The 18,896-nt window shown below is 34.9% G+C and overlaps 1 protein-coding gene across 4 annotated transcripts in view; it reads left to right on the top strand.

Moving 5' to 3' along the window:
- Positions 1-18,896, top strand: part of STK3 (serine/threonine kinase 3) — a 226,744-nt gene that overhangs the window by 43,554 nt on the left and 164,294 nt on the right. For all 4 annotated transcript variants that reach the window (XM_036337848.1, XM_036337845.1, XM_036337847.1 and 1 more), the window contains exons 5-6: positions 12,346-12,510; positions 13,013-13,180. In XM_036337848.1, the coding sequence (XP_036193741.1) occupies positions 12,346-12,510; positions 13,013-13,180 (333 nt within the window). The remainder of the gene's footprint in view (positions 1-12,345; positions 12,511-13,012; positions 13,181-18,896) is intronic.

The raw sequence follows: 18,896 nt of genomic DNA, 5'->3' as shown, positions 1-18,896 counted from the left end.
GATGGGAGTGTCTTTGCATCGTGAACATTACATATGAGATGCGTTTGAGAATAATACAAAGGACTATGGAACCAAGGACAGAAGCCTAGCTTTCACTGTTGTTACTTTGAATTATCTTTGTTAATGAAAGGTAACACTGCATAAGCTAGAGCTTACATTTATAGGTACAGTGAGAGTTTCTTTAATAGAATCAGGCAGTAGTTATTCAAAATATAGTAGGATATTTTATCTTAGTGCCCTTAGAATTAATGCCTTGTACATAATAGCTGTTTTAGTAAATGCTTGATTTGTTGTATTTTAAAAATATGTGTCCTGCCTTTATCTTAATTATGTACTACTTTAAGCAGATGATTTTTTTTGTGTGAAGACACAGATTTTTTTATTAATTTAAGATTTATTTGGAACTTCAAAGTTTGATATTATTTCATTGTTAAAAATAGACATTTTTTGTATGTGTGTGTTTCTGTCCCATAAAATGCTTTCTGGGGTTTATATTTGCATCTGTGATATTGGACTAATTCATGTTTGACTTTCTTATTCACTTTGTTGCATGTTCCCCCTTTGTGTAATAGATCCTAGTTCATACAGGATTTACAACTCAATATATATTAAGTGCTTTTTTTGTTGTCTTCTGATCTCTTTTTCAGTAATCTTTTCATGTGGGAAAGGATTTTGAAATGTCTGCCCACTGACCATTTTCACAGTAGAGTATCAGTTCTCTTTCTCTTCAGATCAAGGGATTATAAGCAGCGTGTATATGTGTATATTTACATATGGTGTACGTAGTGAAAGCTTTCATTTTGAATCAGTAGTTCTGGGACTTTTTGATAGATTATTAATCTTTTTTTTTTTTTTTTTTTTTTTTGCCTGACATCTGCAATCCAGATTTCATGAAAGACAACCTCTCTCTGCCCTTTTGTATATAATAATGGTTAAAATATTCTAGTTATGTTTCCTAATGTATGTACTTTGTGTTGAGCAGATTTGTGTTTTTCTGGAAGAATCCCATACATTTTTTATTGTTTAAAACCTTGACTCTTTCATATTCTCAAGCCTCATTTTTTGGGTGGGATGAGTTAGAAGGGTGAGGAAGGGAGTTACTGAATTGCTCTGCTGTTTTTCCCAGTGTTTTTCTCATGTTAAATACCTGAGAGCTCCATTAAATTCTTTTTCCCAAGAAGGAGGGGAGAGATTTTGGTCGTAAAGAAGTTGGAATGTGAGGCTTGATGGATGTTCAGATAAAGTTTTACATGTAAGCTTCCATGTTGCTTTTGAGATTTAGGTATTTCAGAGATTGCTACTTAACTCCTCCAGTTTCTCTAAACCATTGATTTGTACCAAGGTCTGGTTTGTGTGATTATATCGTGTCATAAAAACTAATGGAAACTGAAGCATTGGAGGAGTTTTATAAAGTGAGATACCTAAATGAAATATTCATACAATTTGGAGTAAATATTTATTAGCTGGGGGAGGCAGTACTAGGAATATGTAGGAAAAAAGAAGACTTTTGAGAAAAGTCTGCGTGCTTCTTTTAAAAGACTTTCCTTGCCCCCAGTTACTGTTCCCCTTTCGTTTGGGGGCAGAGAACAGAAATAAGCTTCAGAGATCTCATACTGTTGAATATCTGGAATAACTACTAGCATTTTTAGAATTGGTCTGCTCAGTGGGTTGTGCTTTGTATAAACCTCATTCCCAGGAACTTTCCTACTTTTTGGTATTAACAAGTTTATTGCATTAGTTTCTCCTCTTGGTTACGTTACAGATAACCCAGCCTAAACTGGCTTAAGTCAAAAAGGGAATTGATTTGCCCATATATTTAGAGTCTTTGCAGGGCTAGTTTCATGTATTCAGGTTGAAACAAATTACTTGAATTCATCTCGTCGTTCTGGTACCTCTGTATTGATTTCACTCTCACACAGGCTCTTGCTTCATGGGTACAAATGTCCGCTAACAGCTATCTGGGTCAGACCTTCCAAGTTGAAATCCAGCAGTCTTGTACCTCACTGCTTCTGAAGAGGTCGTGTGCCTTTCTCTGAGCAAATTGGTGTGGCCATTGGAATGTGATGTAATTGGCTTTGACATAGGTCATGTGTCTCTCCTGAAGCTAAGATGGAGCTGACTAATAGAAGTACGTGGTCTGAGGATGGGGAAATAGTGATTTCCTAAAGGGAAATCAGAATATGTTAGCAGGCCCTAGCCGGTTTGGCTCAGTGAATAGAGCGTCGGCCTGTGGACTGAAGGGTCTGGGGTTCAATTCCAGTCAGGGGCACATGCCCAGGTTGCAGGAGGCAGCCAATCAATAATTCCCTCTCATCTTTTATGTTTCTATCTCTCCCTCTTCCTTTCTCTCTGAAATCTATTTTTTTTTTAAAAAAAGGAATATGTTAGCAGGAGAAAGGCAAATGGATGTTAAAATGGCAAAAAATAACAGATATTTCTATATGTTTACCAACCACCAAAACAAAATATATCAGGAATTAATCATATTAAAAAAAAAAATCTCATCCTGACTGGTGTTTCTTAGTGGTTAGAGCATCGGCCTGTGCATTGAAGGGTCACAGATTCTTGGTCAAGGGCACGTACCTGGGTTTCAGGGTCAATCCCTGGCCTCATTTGGGGTGGGTACAAGAAAATTGATGTATTTCTCTCACATCAATGTTTCTCTCTCTCTTTTCCTCTCTTTTTTTCTCTCCTTCCCTCTCTCCCTTCCGCTCTCTAAAGAAATATAAATGAAAAAAATATCCTCAGGTGAGGATTAAAAAAAAATCTCTAAAATAACTCTGGAAATGAATGTACAGTGTTAGAAGAGATATCTAGTGACATTGGGAGTCAAACTGTTGGGTCTTTAATCCTTTTTTCCGTTACAGTAAAGGACAATAACGTTGACGCTTCTCAAGGAACTTGTTTGTGCTTTGTAAGCAGTAAATGTTTGCTGTAAGAATTCCCCTGGGAAGTCTACTCATCAGGATTAGAGACCCAGATTCCCTTTAGATCAGAGTGGCCTGACCCTGGGGTCTGTGGTCCATTCTCTTACAAAGATTTTGTCAACCTAAGCAGGTACTACTGTTCAGGGCTACACTAGAATCTTAGGAGAATGAGTCCTTTTGTGTGGAAAGTAATTATTGCTCCTTATTTAGTGTGTTTCCCATAGAGTGAGATTGAGTTCTAAGTATATTTCTCACATGCCTCTTAACATTCCAAGCCATATCATTAACGTGACCATGCACTGTAGGATTAGACCCTTAGTTTCTCATAGCAATCATGTACCATGTCTTAATCTCTGATTAAATACGTCTTAATACATCACGCTCCATCACATCTTTTCTAAATCCTTTGATTGGATTATACACACTTTTCTTTATGATTTTTTGCACATTACAACACAGTTCTTCCAATAGCCTTTCTCTTCTTCTACCTTAACTAAGTAAATTAAGCTTACAAAGGCATTTCGTTGGCTTCCCTTATTGGTACGCTGCCCAGTCTTCACCTTAGTTGCTATTCTTCTTGGCATTTCTCCCAGTCCTATTTCTTTTTCATCAGTCAAGCCCATTTTCATGCACTTTTTTTTTAAATTGTATGTTCTTCTCCTGGCAGACTGCCTGTCATTGCCTGATCCTTAGCACACCCTGGCAGTGGTCATTTGGAGCAATGTGGTTTAGTGTAGAGACTCCTGGATGTGGAACCAGAAGAGCAAGTGTCAGTTCCTGGGTTGTTACTTAGTAGCTTTGTGACCCTGGGTACATTGTGTAACTCCTCTAAATTTCAGATACCTAATCCTAAAATGGACCTAATATCATATTACTTTCCTTACCTACCTCAGTGTTTTCTTGTGAGGAACAAAGATGAGTGTCAGAGCAGTTTGTAACCTGTACAAATGTAAATTGCGATTTTATTACTGTTAAAGCTAAAACTTTAAAAAGTGGTATTTAGTTTTTAATTAGTAGTGATCTAAGAATTTTATATTTGTTGAAATAGTGGATCTTCTCTAGTATTAGAAAAACATATTAAAAATCATTGTGTTTTATCCAGTAAAGTCCTGTTTAATCTTAGAAAATTAAGAAATATGTGTAAGTTAATTTTCTAGATAATGGAAATTTAGCTCTTTAGGTGTGGCAGGTCTCCAGTTTTAACAATTTTAGATGGAAGTCTTTGAAAATTATTTCACACAATTCTCTATACATTTTAACCAGAATATATAAACCCCTCCCCCTTTTATTTATATAAAGTAAGGAAAAAATAAAAGTAATAAGAGCACATTGTAAAAATTCCAAATGGTACAGAAGAGGAACTTAGTGTCTCCACTCATTTCTGAATTTTACTTCCTTTGGGTAATGTGAGTTAACAGTTTCCTGTGGCTTCTTTCAGCACACATGTATGCATATCTTGTTTTATACAAGGGATTTATACTATATGTGGTGTTCTATTCTTTGCCTTTTAAAAAAATTCTGCTATATCTTAGCTATCTTCCCATTCAGTATATACAAGTCTCGGTCTGTGTGTACATAATGTATTTTTTTTAGTACTTTGGAAAAAATAAATTCCAACTTTTCAGTTTTTGTTTTTATAATCAATGCAGAAAACTTTTGTGCATATGTATTGGCATATTTGTGTTGTTTTGGTCATTGCATAAATTGTGAAAAATTATTGAGTTAGAGGGCCTAAGCCAGCCGTGGGCAAACTACGGCCCGTGGGCCGGATCCGGCCCGTTTGAAATGAATAAAACTAAAAAAAAAAAAAAAAAAAAAAAGACCGTACCCTTTTATGTAATGATGTTTACTTTGAATTTATATTAGTTCACACAAACACTCCATCCATGCTTTTGTTCCGGCCCTCCGGTCTAGTTTAAGAACCCATTGTGGCCCTCGAGTCAAAAAGTTTGCCCACCCCTGGCCTAAGCAGTATGTTTTTTTGTTTGTTTTTTAGTGCTGGGGCAACTTCAGTTTGAACTATGAAAGAAGTATGGAATTTCCTTTGGTGTCTTTCTTCTTCACTACATGCTCTGACTCTACTTCATCTTCTCTAATTTTGTCTAATTTTGTTTAAGATGTTTATTATTAATTCCACCACAGAAATCTCCTTTGGGACTTTGGGCATAGTTACAAAATGTTAGCTGCTATAACAACTGGCTGCTGCTTCTGCTACTACTATTACTACTACAGCTACTACTATAAATGATTTCATTATTATGTCCTCCATATTGGCCTTACTAATTCTGGTCTCTGGCTGAGAGTCTGCTGTCAGAGTTTCTCCTCTAAAAGTTCAGATATGATCATATCTTAGGTATAGACAGCAGAGTTTGGCCCTAATCTACCTTCACATTTTGCACTATTTTCCCATATTCAAAGAACTATTCATTAGCACTGGATTTCATACATTTTTATGCCCATTGCCTTTACACATTCCTAGTATTTTCTTTCCTCTTTAGTCACCTGATAAACTTTGTTCTTCTTCAAGACTCAGCTCAAAAGTCACCTCCTCTGTGAAGGCTTCCTAGAGTGCGGGAGAATTGGTGGTGAGATCATCAAGGCTGGCAGGAACTGCGTCATTCAAGCCTGAGGGTTACATTAGATGGCTTGAACTTTATTTTAAGAATACTAGTTCTGGTGCGTAATCAGCTTTAGGAACTGCTGTCCTGGCGTGTCCTATAGCTAATCCTGCTGTTATAGTATCACTCAGTATTGTAATGTTTTGTTCCCGTGCCCTTCTCTTTCTACTAAATTCTGAGTACCACAAAGGCAAGGGCAGTGTACATTCAGTAAATTCTTGTTACTGCCTACTTCCCACGGTTGTGTTCAGGTGTTAAATGAAATGACACCTGTAATGTGGCAGATATAGTAAAAACCCAATAAATGTAAGCTGTTGTTGATGTTATCATTAGCATCACTGATAGGTAAACCCTGACTTGGGGAATACACAGGTTGTTTTCTTGAAAGAGGCAAGATCTTATCTAGGCCTTAAAAGACTGTGTAAGGATTGTATTATTGAATTTTGATTAAATGGTTTTCAAGACTTTATGAAAAGTCATTGTGAAAGTTGAAACTTAAAATTTTATAGTGAAATATCCATAGTTATCTATCTGTCTCTGGCACTTGAAAAGGTGAAATATGTCTCAGTTTTTTTGTTTCCTTGATATATAATAGATACAAGCATAGAATTAATGCATTACTTTATATGCAGAAATAATGTCAAAAGCTAAGTTTAGCTAAGATTGTCAAATATTCATTTTTAGAAAGTGAAAGTTTTAAATTTTGTATGAACTTATAAAACATCAATTTGTTTTTACTGACATAAGAACATTAGGGCAGTATGTGTATTTTAAAATAGCTTGTGCTTGTGCCCTTGAGACAAGTTGGTGGGTCCATTTTTATCAAAACCATATACACAGAGACATATTAAATGTATCATATTATTATACTAATCATATGACTCTAGAAACAAAAGTAACCAGAGGACTAAAGCCTATCAAAACCATCTTTTTGTTTTTGTACAATGAGATTCTTTTTAAATTTGCCAGTGAATTCATACCAGTATTGGAACCAGATGTAGACTTCCGTCTTTTAATATATTAGCTCAGCTATAAAGTCTCATTTTTATCCCTGATTACTGAGTGTTTCATTCATGGTTTATTATCTCTTTCTCACCCTCTTTTACTTATTTATTTATTTTGTTAAGACTATAAAATGTGATTCAAATTATTTTAAAATGACATTACCCTATGTGCACAGTGAAAGAAGTAAAGTGAAACCTGTAATGTATTGAAGATAACCTAATTAAACACACAAATGAAATACTTTGTTTTTAAAATTTTTCATTGGAAAGGATTCTTGATAGATATCATTAAAAGAAGTGTTAGCTGTGGGTTGAGAATGGATCTAGTTTTTCATCTTAGAACTGAAAACTTACGTTCTATATAAAGCAGAACCTCTTTCCTGTGGTTTTTTCTTTTTCTTTCCCCTAAATGTTTTCAGTATAAACTTGACCATTTTGATATGGTTGGATATGGGTCTATCTGAAGTGATGAAAAGTCTTAATTATAGAAATGAAAAAGATACTCCTTTAAATTTTATATACACTATTGAGTATAAGTAGTTCTTTCTATTGCAAAATAGAAATCAAGCCACTTTTGGTAACTGGCTGTGTTTATATGTAAATAAATTTTTAAAAACATTTAAAGGTTGTTTGAGAAATAAAACTGTATTTAGGAAAATGATGGTCAGCTGACTACACAAACTTTGCTCCCCTCCTCCTTTCCCTCCTTTCTTTAAAACAAGAAAGTGTCTAAAAGATATGAAATAAACATCAAGATCCAGGCCTACTGTGTCCTGTCCAATACAAATTCCTATCTCCTTCCTTTCTCATTCTTCTCCATTTGTCATACAAAATACTTGTAAGGTGGCTTAAATGTTGATATAGATATTGCTTTTTTCCGAAGTTCATTTGAAGCCATTGATATTTCAGAGAGACCAGGTAAACATTTATTTCTCCAAATTTGATAAGATTTATCTGCATTTTGGCACTTAGAAGGCTGAAATTTGGTCCATCATTTTTATCATTTTTCTTATTTTAAAGAAAATGGGCTTTACTTGATTTCTGAGTACAATTCCTAACTATTATATTTGTACTCTTCAGTTAATTATTTGAATTACTCTATTGGTAGTTTTTCCTTTTTCTGGACAGCGAACTACTTTTTTTATTCAAAGCCCAATTTTAATGCCACTCCTTTTTCCTTCCCAAATTAATTGCTCTCAGCTGTGGTTCATACTAGTTTACTAGAGATATTTTTTTTTAATTGAATGTAGATCAGATACTCAATAAATGCTTCTTTCAGTGATGAATGTTTTCTAGAGCTTTTGGAAAATAATTCTGCATTCTTAGATCATTTTTACACATGGCTTATCCTCTTCCTGTCTGCCACATGTGCTGTTAATACTCAGCATCATTGTGACCCATATGGGATAATTTTATAATTGATCCCTCATTGTTTTAATTTGCTTTTCTTTGATAATTAGTGCAGTTTAATGTTTTCCATGTATGTTACCCAGCTCTATTTTTAGTTTGGTGAATTGTGTATTCATTTTTTGCCTATTTACTTATTGGTATTTGATTATTTTTCTGAAGAATTATGTGAACTCTTTATAGTCTAACTAATTCTATATACTAAATATCTTACTATATTTGCTCTGAATACTTTTCTGTTATCTAAGCTTATAGTTTTTATATAGACAAAGTTTATAAATCCTCATAATTCTTTGTTTGCTTTTTAAGTTATAAACTATTCTTCCTGCCTACTGATTTGATACTTTGATTTTCTTCTTTTTTTTATTTAAATATTTTTACAATATTTAAGTCATTGATCTGTGTTTATTCTAGTGGGATTAAATATGTGTTTTCAGCCGAACCGGTTTGGCTCAGTGGATAGAGCGTCGGCCTGCGGACTCAAGGGTCCCAGGTTCGATTCCGGTCAAGGGCATGTACCCTGGTTGCGGGCACATCCCCGGTGGGGGGCGTGCAGGAGGCGGCTGATCGATCTCTCTCATCGATGTTTCTAACTCTCTGTCCCTCTCCCTTCTTCTCTGTAAAAAATCAATAAAATATATTTTTAAAAAAATGTGTGTTTTCAATAAATTACTCAGAAAGCCACCTATAATGTCCTCAGTTAAGGTTATTTTTTGGGCCAGGTGAGTCTTCTTACTTGTAGAGTTCATTAACCAGTATACTTCTTTTGTTTGACTGGCACACAGTTTAAAATAATGTAAATTTGAATGCTGAGATGAAATAAGCACCCTGCCTGATATTGTTTTACTGCTTGTTTATGGCTGGTATCCATTTTTACTGTTTTTGACCAATGGTAGCTGTTCTGATTGATTAGTATTATGGCTGGCTAATGTTCTTATTAGACATTGCCTTTACTGATTGCCAAATATTTTGAATATCACTCTTGGACAACTCCCTATTTTCTTATATTGAGACCAATTCATATATTTATGTTTGTGACATCTGGCAAATAGATGTATAGATTGTAGAGCCAGAAAACATGTGGGCTTTGTCACTTAACAGTTGTGTGACATTTGATAGAGCACTTAATTTCTCTAAATTGTTTCCTTATCTATAAAAAGGGATGATAATGTTTCTGTTTACTTAATTGAGTTGTGAGTCACATAAAATACCCTTTATAATTGTAAAGTAATATAAAAATTTAAGCTGTTATATCTATGTTGTAGAAAATATTTTCTTCATTTGATTATTGTTGTTTAAATTATTTTATTGAGGCATAGAAACCTTTCATTTAATAATTGAAGTTAAAAGTCTTAAAGTACAGATACCAGATTTGAGCCTTAATATTCAAGTGGATTGTTAAAATACTACTATCGCACAAATAATTTTCAATTAAGACATATCCATGTATTAGTATGAATGACTGGATGGATGTTGCATCATTTTTTGATTAGGGCAGAATATTAAGTGACCTGTGTAAGAGGCACTTCTGTAACTCCAGCAGCCCTCTGTCTCACTCAGCCACAATCTCTGCTGGTTCCAGAGCCAGAAGTTATGGGACCTTCTCTTCCTGCCACTGGAACCCTGGGATGGAGGGCCTGGTGTGGGCTGGGAATCTCCTCTTCTCAGAGGGCACCTCGGCAGCTGAGATACCTCTTCCTATTTTTAACTGTCACGTGAATGTGGGACTAGCCCGTTCCGTGCTTGTGCCCCTCCTACCAGTCTTGATGTGGTTCTTTATGTCCTTAGTTGTAGGACTTCTGTTTAGCTAGACTTCAGGCAGTTCTGAATGATAGTTCTTAGTTTTATTGTAATTTTGATGTGGTTCTGGCCATCTTGAATGGAAGCTTGTATTACACTCTTTTCTATCAAATTATCATCAAATTATCCCTTCCCCTATAGAATATTAGCTCCATGAGAGCAAGGACTCTTCTTGTTTTGTTCACTACCTTATCCCCAGCAAATGTTGTAATTTCTGGCATGTAGATAGTGCTTGGTAAATATTTATTGAATGGGTAACTGGCATTCTGGATTAGTTATCAAGTAAGATTTTTAGGTTATCACTGATGAGTATGATTAAGAGATGGCTTGGAATTATCTTAAGATGTTTTAATTTGAAAAGGGAGAGGGAGATTGACACTTTAGGAGTTAACAGAAGGAGGTCCAGGTTGTTTGTTTGTTTGTTTCTTTTTTTTTTTTTATGAAGAAAGCACATTTATCCAAAGCAAACACATTATTCAAAAGTACTGCATACACATAGACATGTATAATATAGTTATGATATTATATATTTAAGCCATCTTCCAATTTGCTTAGGGATTTTAATATGGTCAGGGTTTTAAAAAATTGAGGTGAAATTAACACAACATAAAATTAATCTTCTAAAAGTGAACAATTCAGTGGTATTAGTGCATTGACAGTGTTGTGTAATCACCACCTGTATTTAGTTTTAAAATATTTTCATCCTTTAAGCACTTGCTTCCCATTTCCCCAGCCCCTGGCAGCCACTACTCAGCTTTTTTTCCTGTGGACTTACCTATTCTGAATATTTCATGTAAATAGAATCATACAATACATGCCCTTTTATATTTGGCTTCTTTCACTTAGCATAATGTCTTTGAGGTCAATTCATAGTGTAGTACATGCCAGTACTTTATTCATGTTTTATGGCTGAATAGTACACTGTATGTATATATTATTTTTGTTTATTCATTCATCTGTTGATAGACATTACAGTTGTTACTAAACTTTTGGCCATTGTGAAGAGTATTGCTATGAACATTGATGTTTGAGAACCAGTTTTCCATTCTTTTGAGTATATAACTAGAAATAGAATTGCTGGGTCATATGGTAATTCTATGTTTAACTTTTCAGTGTTTTGACTAACTAAATATTGTTTTCCATAGTGCTGTACCATATTGCATTCCCACCAGCAATGTATGAGAGTTCTAATTTCTTCACATGCTTGCTAACACAGCTTTATTTTTTATTATAGCCATCCTTGTGGGCATGAAGTGGTACCTTGTTGGAGTTTTGATTTGCATTTCTTAATGGCAAATGATGATGATGTTTAACATCTATCTTTTCATGTGTGGCCATGGGTATATTTTTGGAGAAGTGTCTATTCAAGTTTGTGTTTCCATTTTCCTAGTTGGTCTCTGACGTGTTCATTTTTCAGTTTTCATTATTAGGGTCAGAAATCCATGGTGTGGGTGGGTGAGGAATGCCCTGGCTACAAGCAGGAGGAGCGTTTTTGGTGCTTCATGCAAGAGTCTCTTGGCAGTCCACCCTTCACCTTTCCTCTGCTCTATGTAAAACTGTTGTTTTTTATTTTCATCAAGAATGGGTTTGCGCCCTGGTGGGTATGGCTCAGTTGGTTGGGTGTGGTCTTCTCTTGCAAGGAAATGTTGCTGTTCAGTTCCTGGTCAGGGCATGTTCCCTTCCTCTCTCTCTAAAAATCAACACCAATTTATCAAAAAGCACCCTATTTTTAAAAAGAAAGAATAGGAGGCACCCGAGGGAAGAGTGTCTGAATTTACTTTTTCAGGACAGATAGCTATAATATTGCTACCTCATTCTTTTTTTTTTTTTTTTAAATATATTTTATTGATTTTTTACAGAGAGGAAGGGAGAGAGATAGAGAGTTAGAAACATCGATGCAAGAGAAACATCGATCAGCCGCCTCCTGCACATCTCCCACTGGGGATATGCCCGCAACCCAGGTACACGCCCTTGACCGGAATCGAACCTGGGACCTTTCAGTCCGCAGGCCGACGCTCTATCCACTGAGCCAAACCGGTTTCGGCACCTCATTCTTAAAAGATGTGGAAAACACTGATTTCTTAGGGTCCTGTTGATTTTTGGGATGTTACGTGCTTTAGGAATGACATGTATAATGTTAAAGAAAGGAGAAATTTGATGATGACATTTTCTTTCATTAGTAAAGTGTGTAATTAGAGTGACAAAGATTATCAAAGAACTAGAAGAGGTTCTCAGATTTTTACCTTGTAGCCTTTTCCTAGAGCAGTGATGGCGAACCTTTTGAGCTCGGCGTGTCAGCATTTTGAAAAACCCTAACTTAACTCCGGTGCCGTGTCACATATAGAAATTTTTTGATATTTGCAACCATAGTAAAACAAAGACTTATATTTTTGATATTTATTTTATATATTTAAATGCCATTTAACAAAGGAAAATCAACCAAAAAAAATGAGTTCGCGTGTCATAGGTTCGCCATCACTGTCCTACAGGTTCCATGGTCATCAGAAAGGAGTGCTTATTACCCTGCTCTCTTGTAAGAGTTTACCTAACATGTTATTTCAATCAAGTTTTTAAAATATTTCTTTCCAGTTAACAGAAGATGAAATTGCAACTATTCTTAAATCTACTTTGAAAGGACTAGAATATTTACACTTTATGAGAAAAATACACAGAGATATAAAAGCTGGAAATATTCTTCTCAATACAGAAGGACATGCAAAATTGGCTGATTTTGGCGTGGCTGGTCAGTTAACAGTAAGTATAATAATTTTGGAAATACTTTTGGCTTGTATGTCTAGGTTTGATTGTGTCTCAGCTTTAATAACTTTTTGGGGTTATGGAAAGAAATGTGTAAGTTCATTGTACTTGGGTAGAAGGAGCCATAATTAGAGTATCATTTATTAGTTTTATTTACAACTTATGAAACGTTGAATAAATATGAAAATATATGTAGTCATTGAAATGCTTAAGTGGTTGAAAAGGAAAGCTACATGGGTTAATTTGTGTAACTTTCCTTGTTATTGTACTGTCTTTAATGACGATAGTGGAGATAAGTTACTTGTGGACTCGGTTACTTTAGAAATCAAAATTCCTAAATATGTCATGTTATAACTAGTTGAAATTTTAGGAAAATAGTCAATTTCATCTGTAATCTGTAGTATTGAGATTCTCACATACATAATTTTAAGAGTATGCTGGCAAACAGAGTCCTCAGTATTTTTGTACTAGTATTTATGACTGTATAATGTTTTTGTAGGACACAATGGCAAAACGCAATACTGTGATAGGAACTCCATTTTGGATGGCTCCTGAGGTAATTCAAGAAATAGGCTACAACTGTGTGGCTGACATCTGGTCTCTTGGCATTACTTCTATAGAGATGGCTGAAGGAAAACCTCCTTATGCTGATATTCATCCAATGAGGGTAAGAAAACGATGGTTTTTCTAAAAATGTCAATGTTGTTAAGCATTGCAGTGTTGTAATGTCAGTGTAAGTAAATATAAAGTAAATTAAATACGTTCATCTGAATTTAGGTTCTGTGCAAAAATGGTAAAATTATCTGTCAAAGAATAGTGACAGTTAACTTCCCCCCTCTAAATACTTAATTGTGAGAAAAGAAGTGAAAGCTATATATGCTCTCTACAATCACTGGTTCCCTCCCACAAGATATATCTGTAAAAATTTCCCTGGCTTTTCAATAGAAGAAAGAGTTGGTAAGTTCACTACATTCCTTAATTCATTGTTTTCTCCATGTTGCAATGGAGGCATTGGAAGAAATCAGTTCTTTTTTTTTCTACTCACCCTACAAATTCTGCCTTTCTGTGTTTTTGTTTATTTGTTGTTGTTTTTAAATCCTCACATTAGAATATATTTATTTATTCGGGTTGGGGGGTTGGGGGAGAGAAACATTGCCTCCCATACGTGCTCCAACCAGAATCAAACCCACAACGTTTTGATTCATGGGATGACGCTCCAAACAACTGAGCCTCCCGGCCAGGGCTGCCTGTCTTGTGTTTTTGTTTCTCCCCTTTTCTTCTATTATCTGAGGCTAATACAGTATTTTTAAAATTCTGATTTCTAATATCGCTGTGTACTTGTTAGCAAATTAATCTTATTTCTTTAGTTAGTGCTTAGTAAGAAAATGGACTGTCTTTTTTATTGGATGTTATATGCTCTATGAACACCATTTCCAGGATAATTTTTGAATTTGAAGTACATACTTTGCATATTCAAGTCAAATTGCTTATGCTTTAGGGTTTGTGATGATACAGTTTTTACATTTATTAGTATATGAATCTCAATTTATTATAGATCAGCGTATTTATCTTTGTAAACTTATTGCCCTCTAGTGGCTGTAATCACCTCAAGAAGGGATATAAGAATGAAGGACAAAGAGGAAGAAAGAGAGAGAGGAGTGTGTGTGAGTGTGTGTGCATGTGTGTGTGTGTAAAGAGAGAGGATGGTATCTGGGTGACTGGAGAAATGTGTGAAGTAAATAGGAGGAAAAATAATGCAGTATTTTAGAATATCTGGAGAAGAATAAATTGTAATTATTTCTGATGCTGCAATGTTGTTATGGATTGAATTTCAATAATAAAGGTACAGCGCACTATGCCTAAAATATTAATAAATTTGCTTGCCACTTTAAAGAGAGTTTTTTGAGTAATACAGTGGTGTAGAATATGTATTATCCTCTTCTGCTTATGAATTTCTTTGCTAAAATGAAAAATAAAAACAACATGAATTTGTTGGGTAATAACTTGAAAAATATGTACAACGTCAGCATAATATCAGTAACACAGGTTCTCATTTCTTATCTGATTATTTTATATTAGTTATCTTTGGTACTTTTAGTTAGAATGTTTTTAGGGTGATCCTCCAACTAGGTGTATTTGACTTTGGCTTTGTGAGGTAAACGAAATTACCCAAGGTAACCTAGCTAAATCAGTGCCAGAGCTGGGACTTGTCCCAGGACTTAGACTATTACTGTCTGCTTCCTCCTTGTGTAAATTTATTTTCCTATTCAAATAGTCTCTCTAGCAGATAGCAAAGAATTATAATATATGGCCCTACCTTCCAAGATCTTAAAATATCACTTGACAGTTTGATTTAACAATATGAAATAGTAAGAATATACTTGAAGATATTATATCTCTTTAAATTCTATCTATCTAATCTATCTTTTAATTAGACTTTCTAGGATGCCTTCCTCACTTTTTCTACCAATTGAAATTCTACCCATTTTTTAAGTCCCATCTCAGTTTTTATTTCAGTAGACTCTTCCTTGATAGTTACTACCTAAGTTGATTTCTCTTGTCCTTTATAATTTGTGTATAGGCAACCCTTGACTCTACAGTTCTTTGGATATTTTATCAAGTGTTGCCTTATGCATTTCTAAGCACCATATGGTTTTAAGTTGCTATTTAAATTATCATTATTTAACTTATCTCATGTTTGTGAACTACCTTACAAATTAGAGCATGAACTGCAAGTCTTGGGAAACTATCCAGATCGTGTTGCAGTTAGAAGTTTTCCAAAAGTTGAATCTTCACTTGAAAGCTCAGATTTTATCATTGTAAATAAATACTACAGTTTTTCTTGAAATGATAGATTCACTTGGTTCATTTTTGAGAAGATGTCTTGTCAAATAACCAAGTTTGAATAGCTGTGGTTTTCCTGTCAGTTATTTTTTCAAGCAAAATTGGTGTTCCTTGAGAAAAATAGTTGCAGCTTGTATAGCTTGCCGTTCAGTCACACAAATGCTTTTCCTTAAGATAAGCATTGTTCTGCATGGAGCACATGTGCATTATGTGTATTTCCCATTTTGTCACAAAGAATATTAAAAAGATATCATCAGTAAATTTAACAATATTTACTGCTTCATCAAGGTTTGAATAGTTGGGTGGGGGTGGGGTGGGTGGGATGGGAAGATAAAAGAAAGCTGTCCAAGAGAGAAACAAGATGTTGAAGTCCCAGCTAAAGATGGAAAGTGGAGGTTGTAGTGTTATCAATCTTGGTTTGTGGGCTTTCCTCTGGGAATGCTCAGCCATGGAATGGAGTGCATTATGGCCTTGATCCCAGGTTTGGGTTAAAATGAATGAGTATCTTAGAAGGACAGGGCTGTAGTGCATTTAAGAATACTGTTCAGAGGATACTTCAGGGTTACCAATGGGGTACAGTCTGGAAAGAGAGGAGAGAGTATAAGGAAATGCAGGGATCAAGGAGTAAGACAGTGTTCTTCACTTTTGCTGCATAGCAGTTCCCTGGGGAGCTTTGAAAAATTTCTGATGTCTGAGTCCTACCCCAAACCAATTAATTTAGAGTATCAGTCTTTTCAGTGAGATTAGAGAGCAGATAAAGTGGTAGTTAAGGTATGAGAAAGCTGGTAGGATATAAAACTCTGATCAGTGAGTGAAATATTGAAGTTTTCTTTTTAAATTAAAATTTCTGCTTTAACAGCTCAGTAAAATAAATATTTTAATCCTTATTTTAATGAGTGGGTTGGATGAAATGGATATTTAAAGGATTATGTTTATTTGTTAAGATGACACAACTTGTAAGTGGCAGCACTGAGATATGAACTCAAGCTAGTCCATGTTCTTGCCTAGATACCAAAGAAATACCTTCTGTGTTTGCAGGTGACCCTGGAACAATGTGGGCTTAGCTGTGCCGACCCCCCGGGTAGTTGAAAATCTGTGATTCTTTCTAAACTTAACTACTAATAGGCTATTGTTGATTAACACATATAAATAAATAGTTGATTAACATATTTTATGTTATAGTTTTTATGCTATATCTTTTTAAAATACTGTATCTTAACAATAAAGTAAGCTAAAGAAAATGTTGAAGAAAATCATAAGGAAGAGAAAATACATTTCACGTATTGAGAAAAATCCACATGCAGTTGAAACCTGTGCTGTTCAAGGGTCAACTGTGTATCACATCTGTATGCAATTGGAGGAGTGGCCAGCAAAAATAAGAAATCTACCAACCGTATTATGTCATCATTATAATTATTAATTTAAAATATGAGCCTTCTGAGATCGTTCCAGGGGGGCAGGAAATATAGACAGATTTAATTTTTGTGTTTTGTTCCCCACCTACTTTTTGGTAGCAATATAGGCTTATGAGATAATCAGTAGTCGACAAAGTTGTCACAATAGAATGAAGAGGTGATTGATGGAAAGACCACTACAACTGATGGAGGGAGAGAAAGCTAGTTCTGTTAATACAACTAAAGGATATCATACAATTTACTGCATAGAGATGGCTATGTAGAACAGGAGGCTAAGTTAGGATGTTGGGGGGCAGCTTCCCTCGCCTCCACATCCTGGGGTCAGGGTGGGGTGTCCAGCCACTGTTGATATTGCCTGATTGGAGTAAGGATCCTAACTAGTCTATCTGAAATTACCTTTGGCCATTCTCACCAGGATGTACCTCTTTCTGCGATGCCTGTCCTCTAGATGCATATAAACAGGAACAACTCCAGAACAGTGATGCTGACTCCAAGACTGAATGAACTAGGAGTTGATTTCCTAGTATTGTTTTCAGACATACCACCCCTTGAGTATGTCCATTTCCAGGCCTGCTTGAGAACCATGCTTGCTTAGGTCATCCAGAATTAGGGACAAGAGGAGGTGTATCTACTTGGATAATTTAGAGGGAATTGCTCCCGCCTGAATAGTCACTAGTTAATATTGTGCTTTTTACTGATTAAGCTTTTGAAAGACATATATTTCAAGTGTCATAGCCAGAAGGATGTGAAAACTTAAAGATGGTGCTAAATTAGAAAAGGAAAGTAATTATATTAAATTGGAACTTGGCAGTTAATTGAGAATGGGTCTTTTGAAGGTGTGAAGGCTGAGGTAATTTGTTTTACATGCCTTTAGTATATCATTTTGTCAAATATTGGTACTTTAATCATTCCTGAGAGAGAATAAGAGATATTTAGAGTATCAGTATTCAAGGAGGAATTTCCTAATAAAAAGCTATTAAAAACACTGGATTTGTTTGATGGCAAGGGATGAACTAAATTTTTTGTTGTTTTTTTTTTTGTTTGTTTGTTTTTGTTGGTTTTTTAAAATATATTTTATTGATTTTTTACAGAGAGGAAGGGAGAGAGATAGAGAGTTAGAAACATTGATGAGAGAGAAACATCGATCAGCTGCCTCCTGCACATCTCCTACTGGGGATATGCCCGCAACCCAGATACATGCCCTTGACCGGAATCGAACCTGGGACCTTTCAGTCCGCAGGCCGACGCTCTATCCACTGAGCCAAACCGGTTTCGGCTAAATTTTTTGGTTTTGATAGAACTTTTTCTTTAAAAGAAATATTTGTAGTTTATGCAAATCAAGTCTTTACTGTGGTAGATAGTAATAATTATCGGTGTAGTAAAGGACACTGATGAAGTACACACTAAAATATGTAAAACTTTCTAAACAGAGGACTGAAAATGGCCTTATAAATTTTTTTCCAGTTGTTAGATTAAGATTAATGAGTAATGGCAAATGGAAGTAAATCTATCTGCTCAAAATGTTAACTGAAACAAATTTTATTAAAACCTAGTTTATTTTTAAAAGTTAAATATGAAGTCACCAGTTAATTTTAGTAAGTTAAATAAATAAAATATTTTAAAAATTTAATTTTGAATTCAGTTAACCACAGACTTCTGTGGAGAGCAATTTCCTCACCCCTTTAGGAAATATAATTATTAAAAAAATCAGGAAATGAGTGAATAGCATCCTTTTCCTAAATATCTATCACTGTATCCCTCCATCAAACCTAAGCACCCCAATTCTAATACTAAGTCTCCTTGTAAATTCTTCCTTGGTAGTCAGTCCTTTGGGAGGCCTTTGGTTCAGATAGTTTTCACTCTCTGTTTATAACTTGCAGGTCTACAAATAGAGGATTACTCATTTGTAGTTAATTATATACTAAGGGGTGGGCAAGAGCAAGTTTACAGTTGTGAGTAAACCTATTCTTGTATTATATATTATTCCATACAAACAACTATAAACCTACTTTTGCCCACCCATATATTACTTTGTTTTATGCAATAAATGTGTTCTGAACTTGTATAAATATTTAACGGTTATAAATCAGCATTTTAAATTCTTTGGATAGTATTTAAAAATAT

This window comes from Myotis myotis, unplaced genomic scaffold (genome assembly GCF_014108235.1).
Source record: "Myotis myotis isolate mMyoMyo1 unplaced genomic scaffold, mMyoMyo1.p scaffold_m19_p_16, whole genome shotgun sequence".
NCBI lineage: Eukaryota > Metazoa > Chordata > Mammalia > Chiroptera > Vespertilionidae > Myotis > Myotis myotis.
This window is presented reverse-complemented; position numbering and strand designations above follow the sequence as displayed.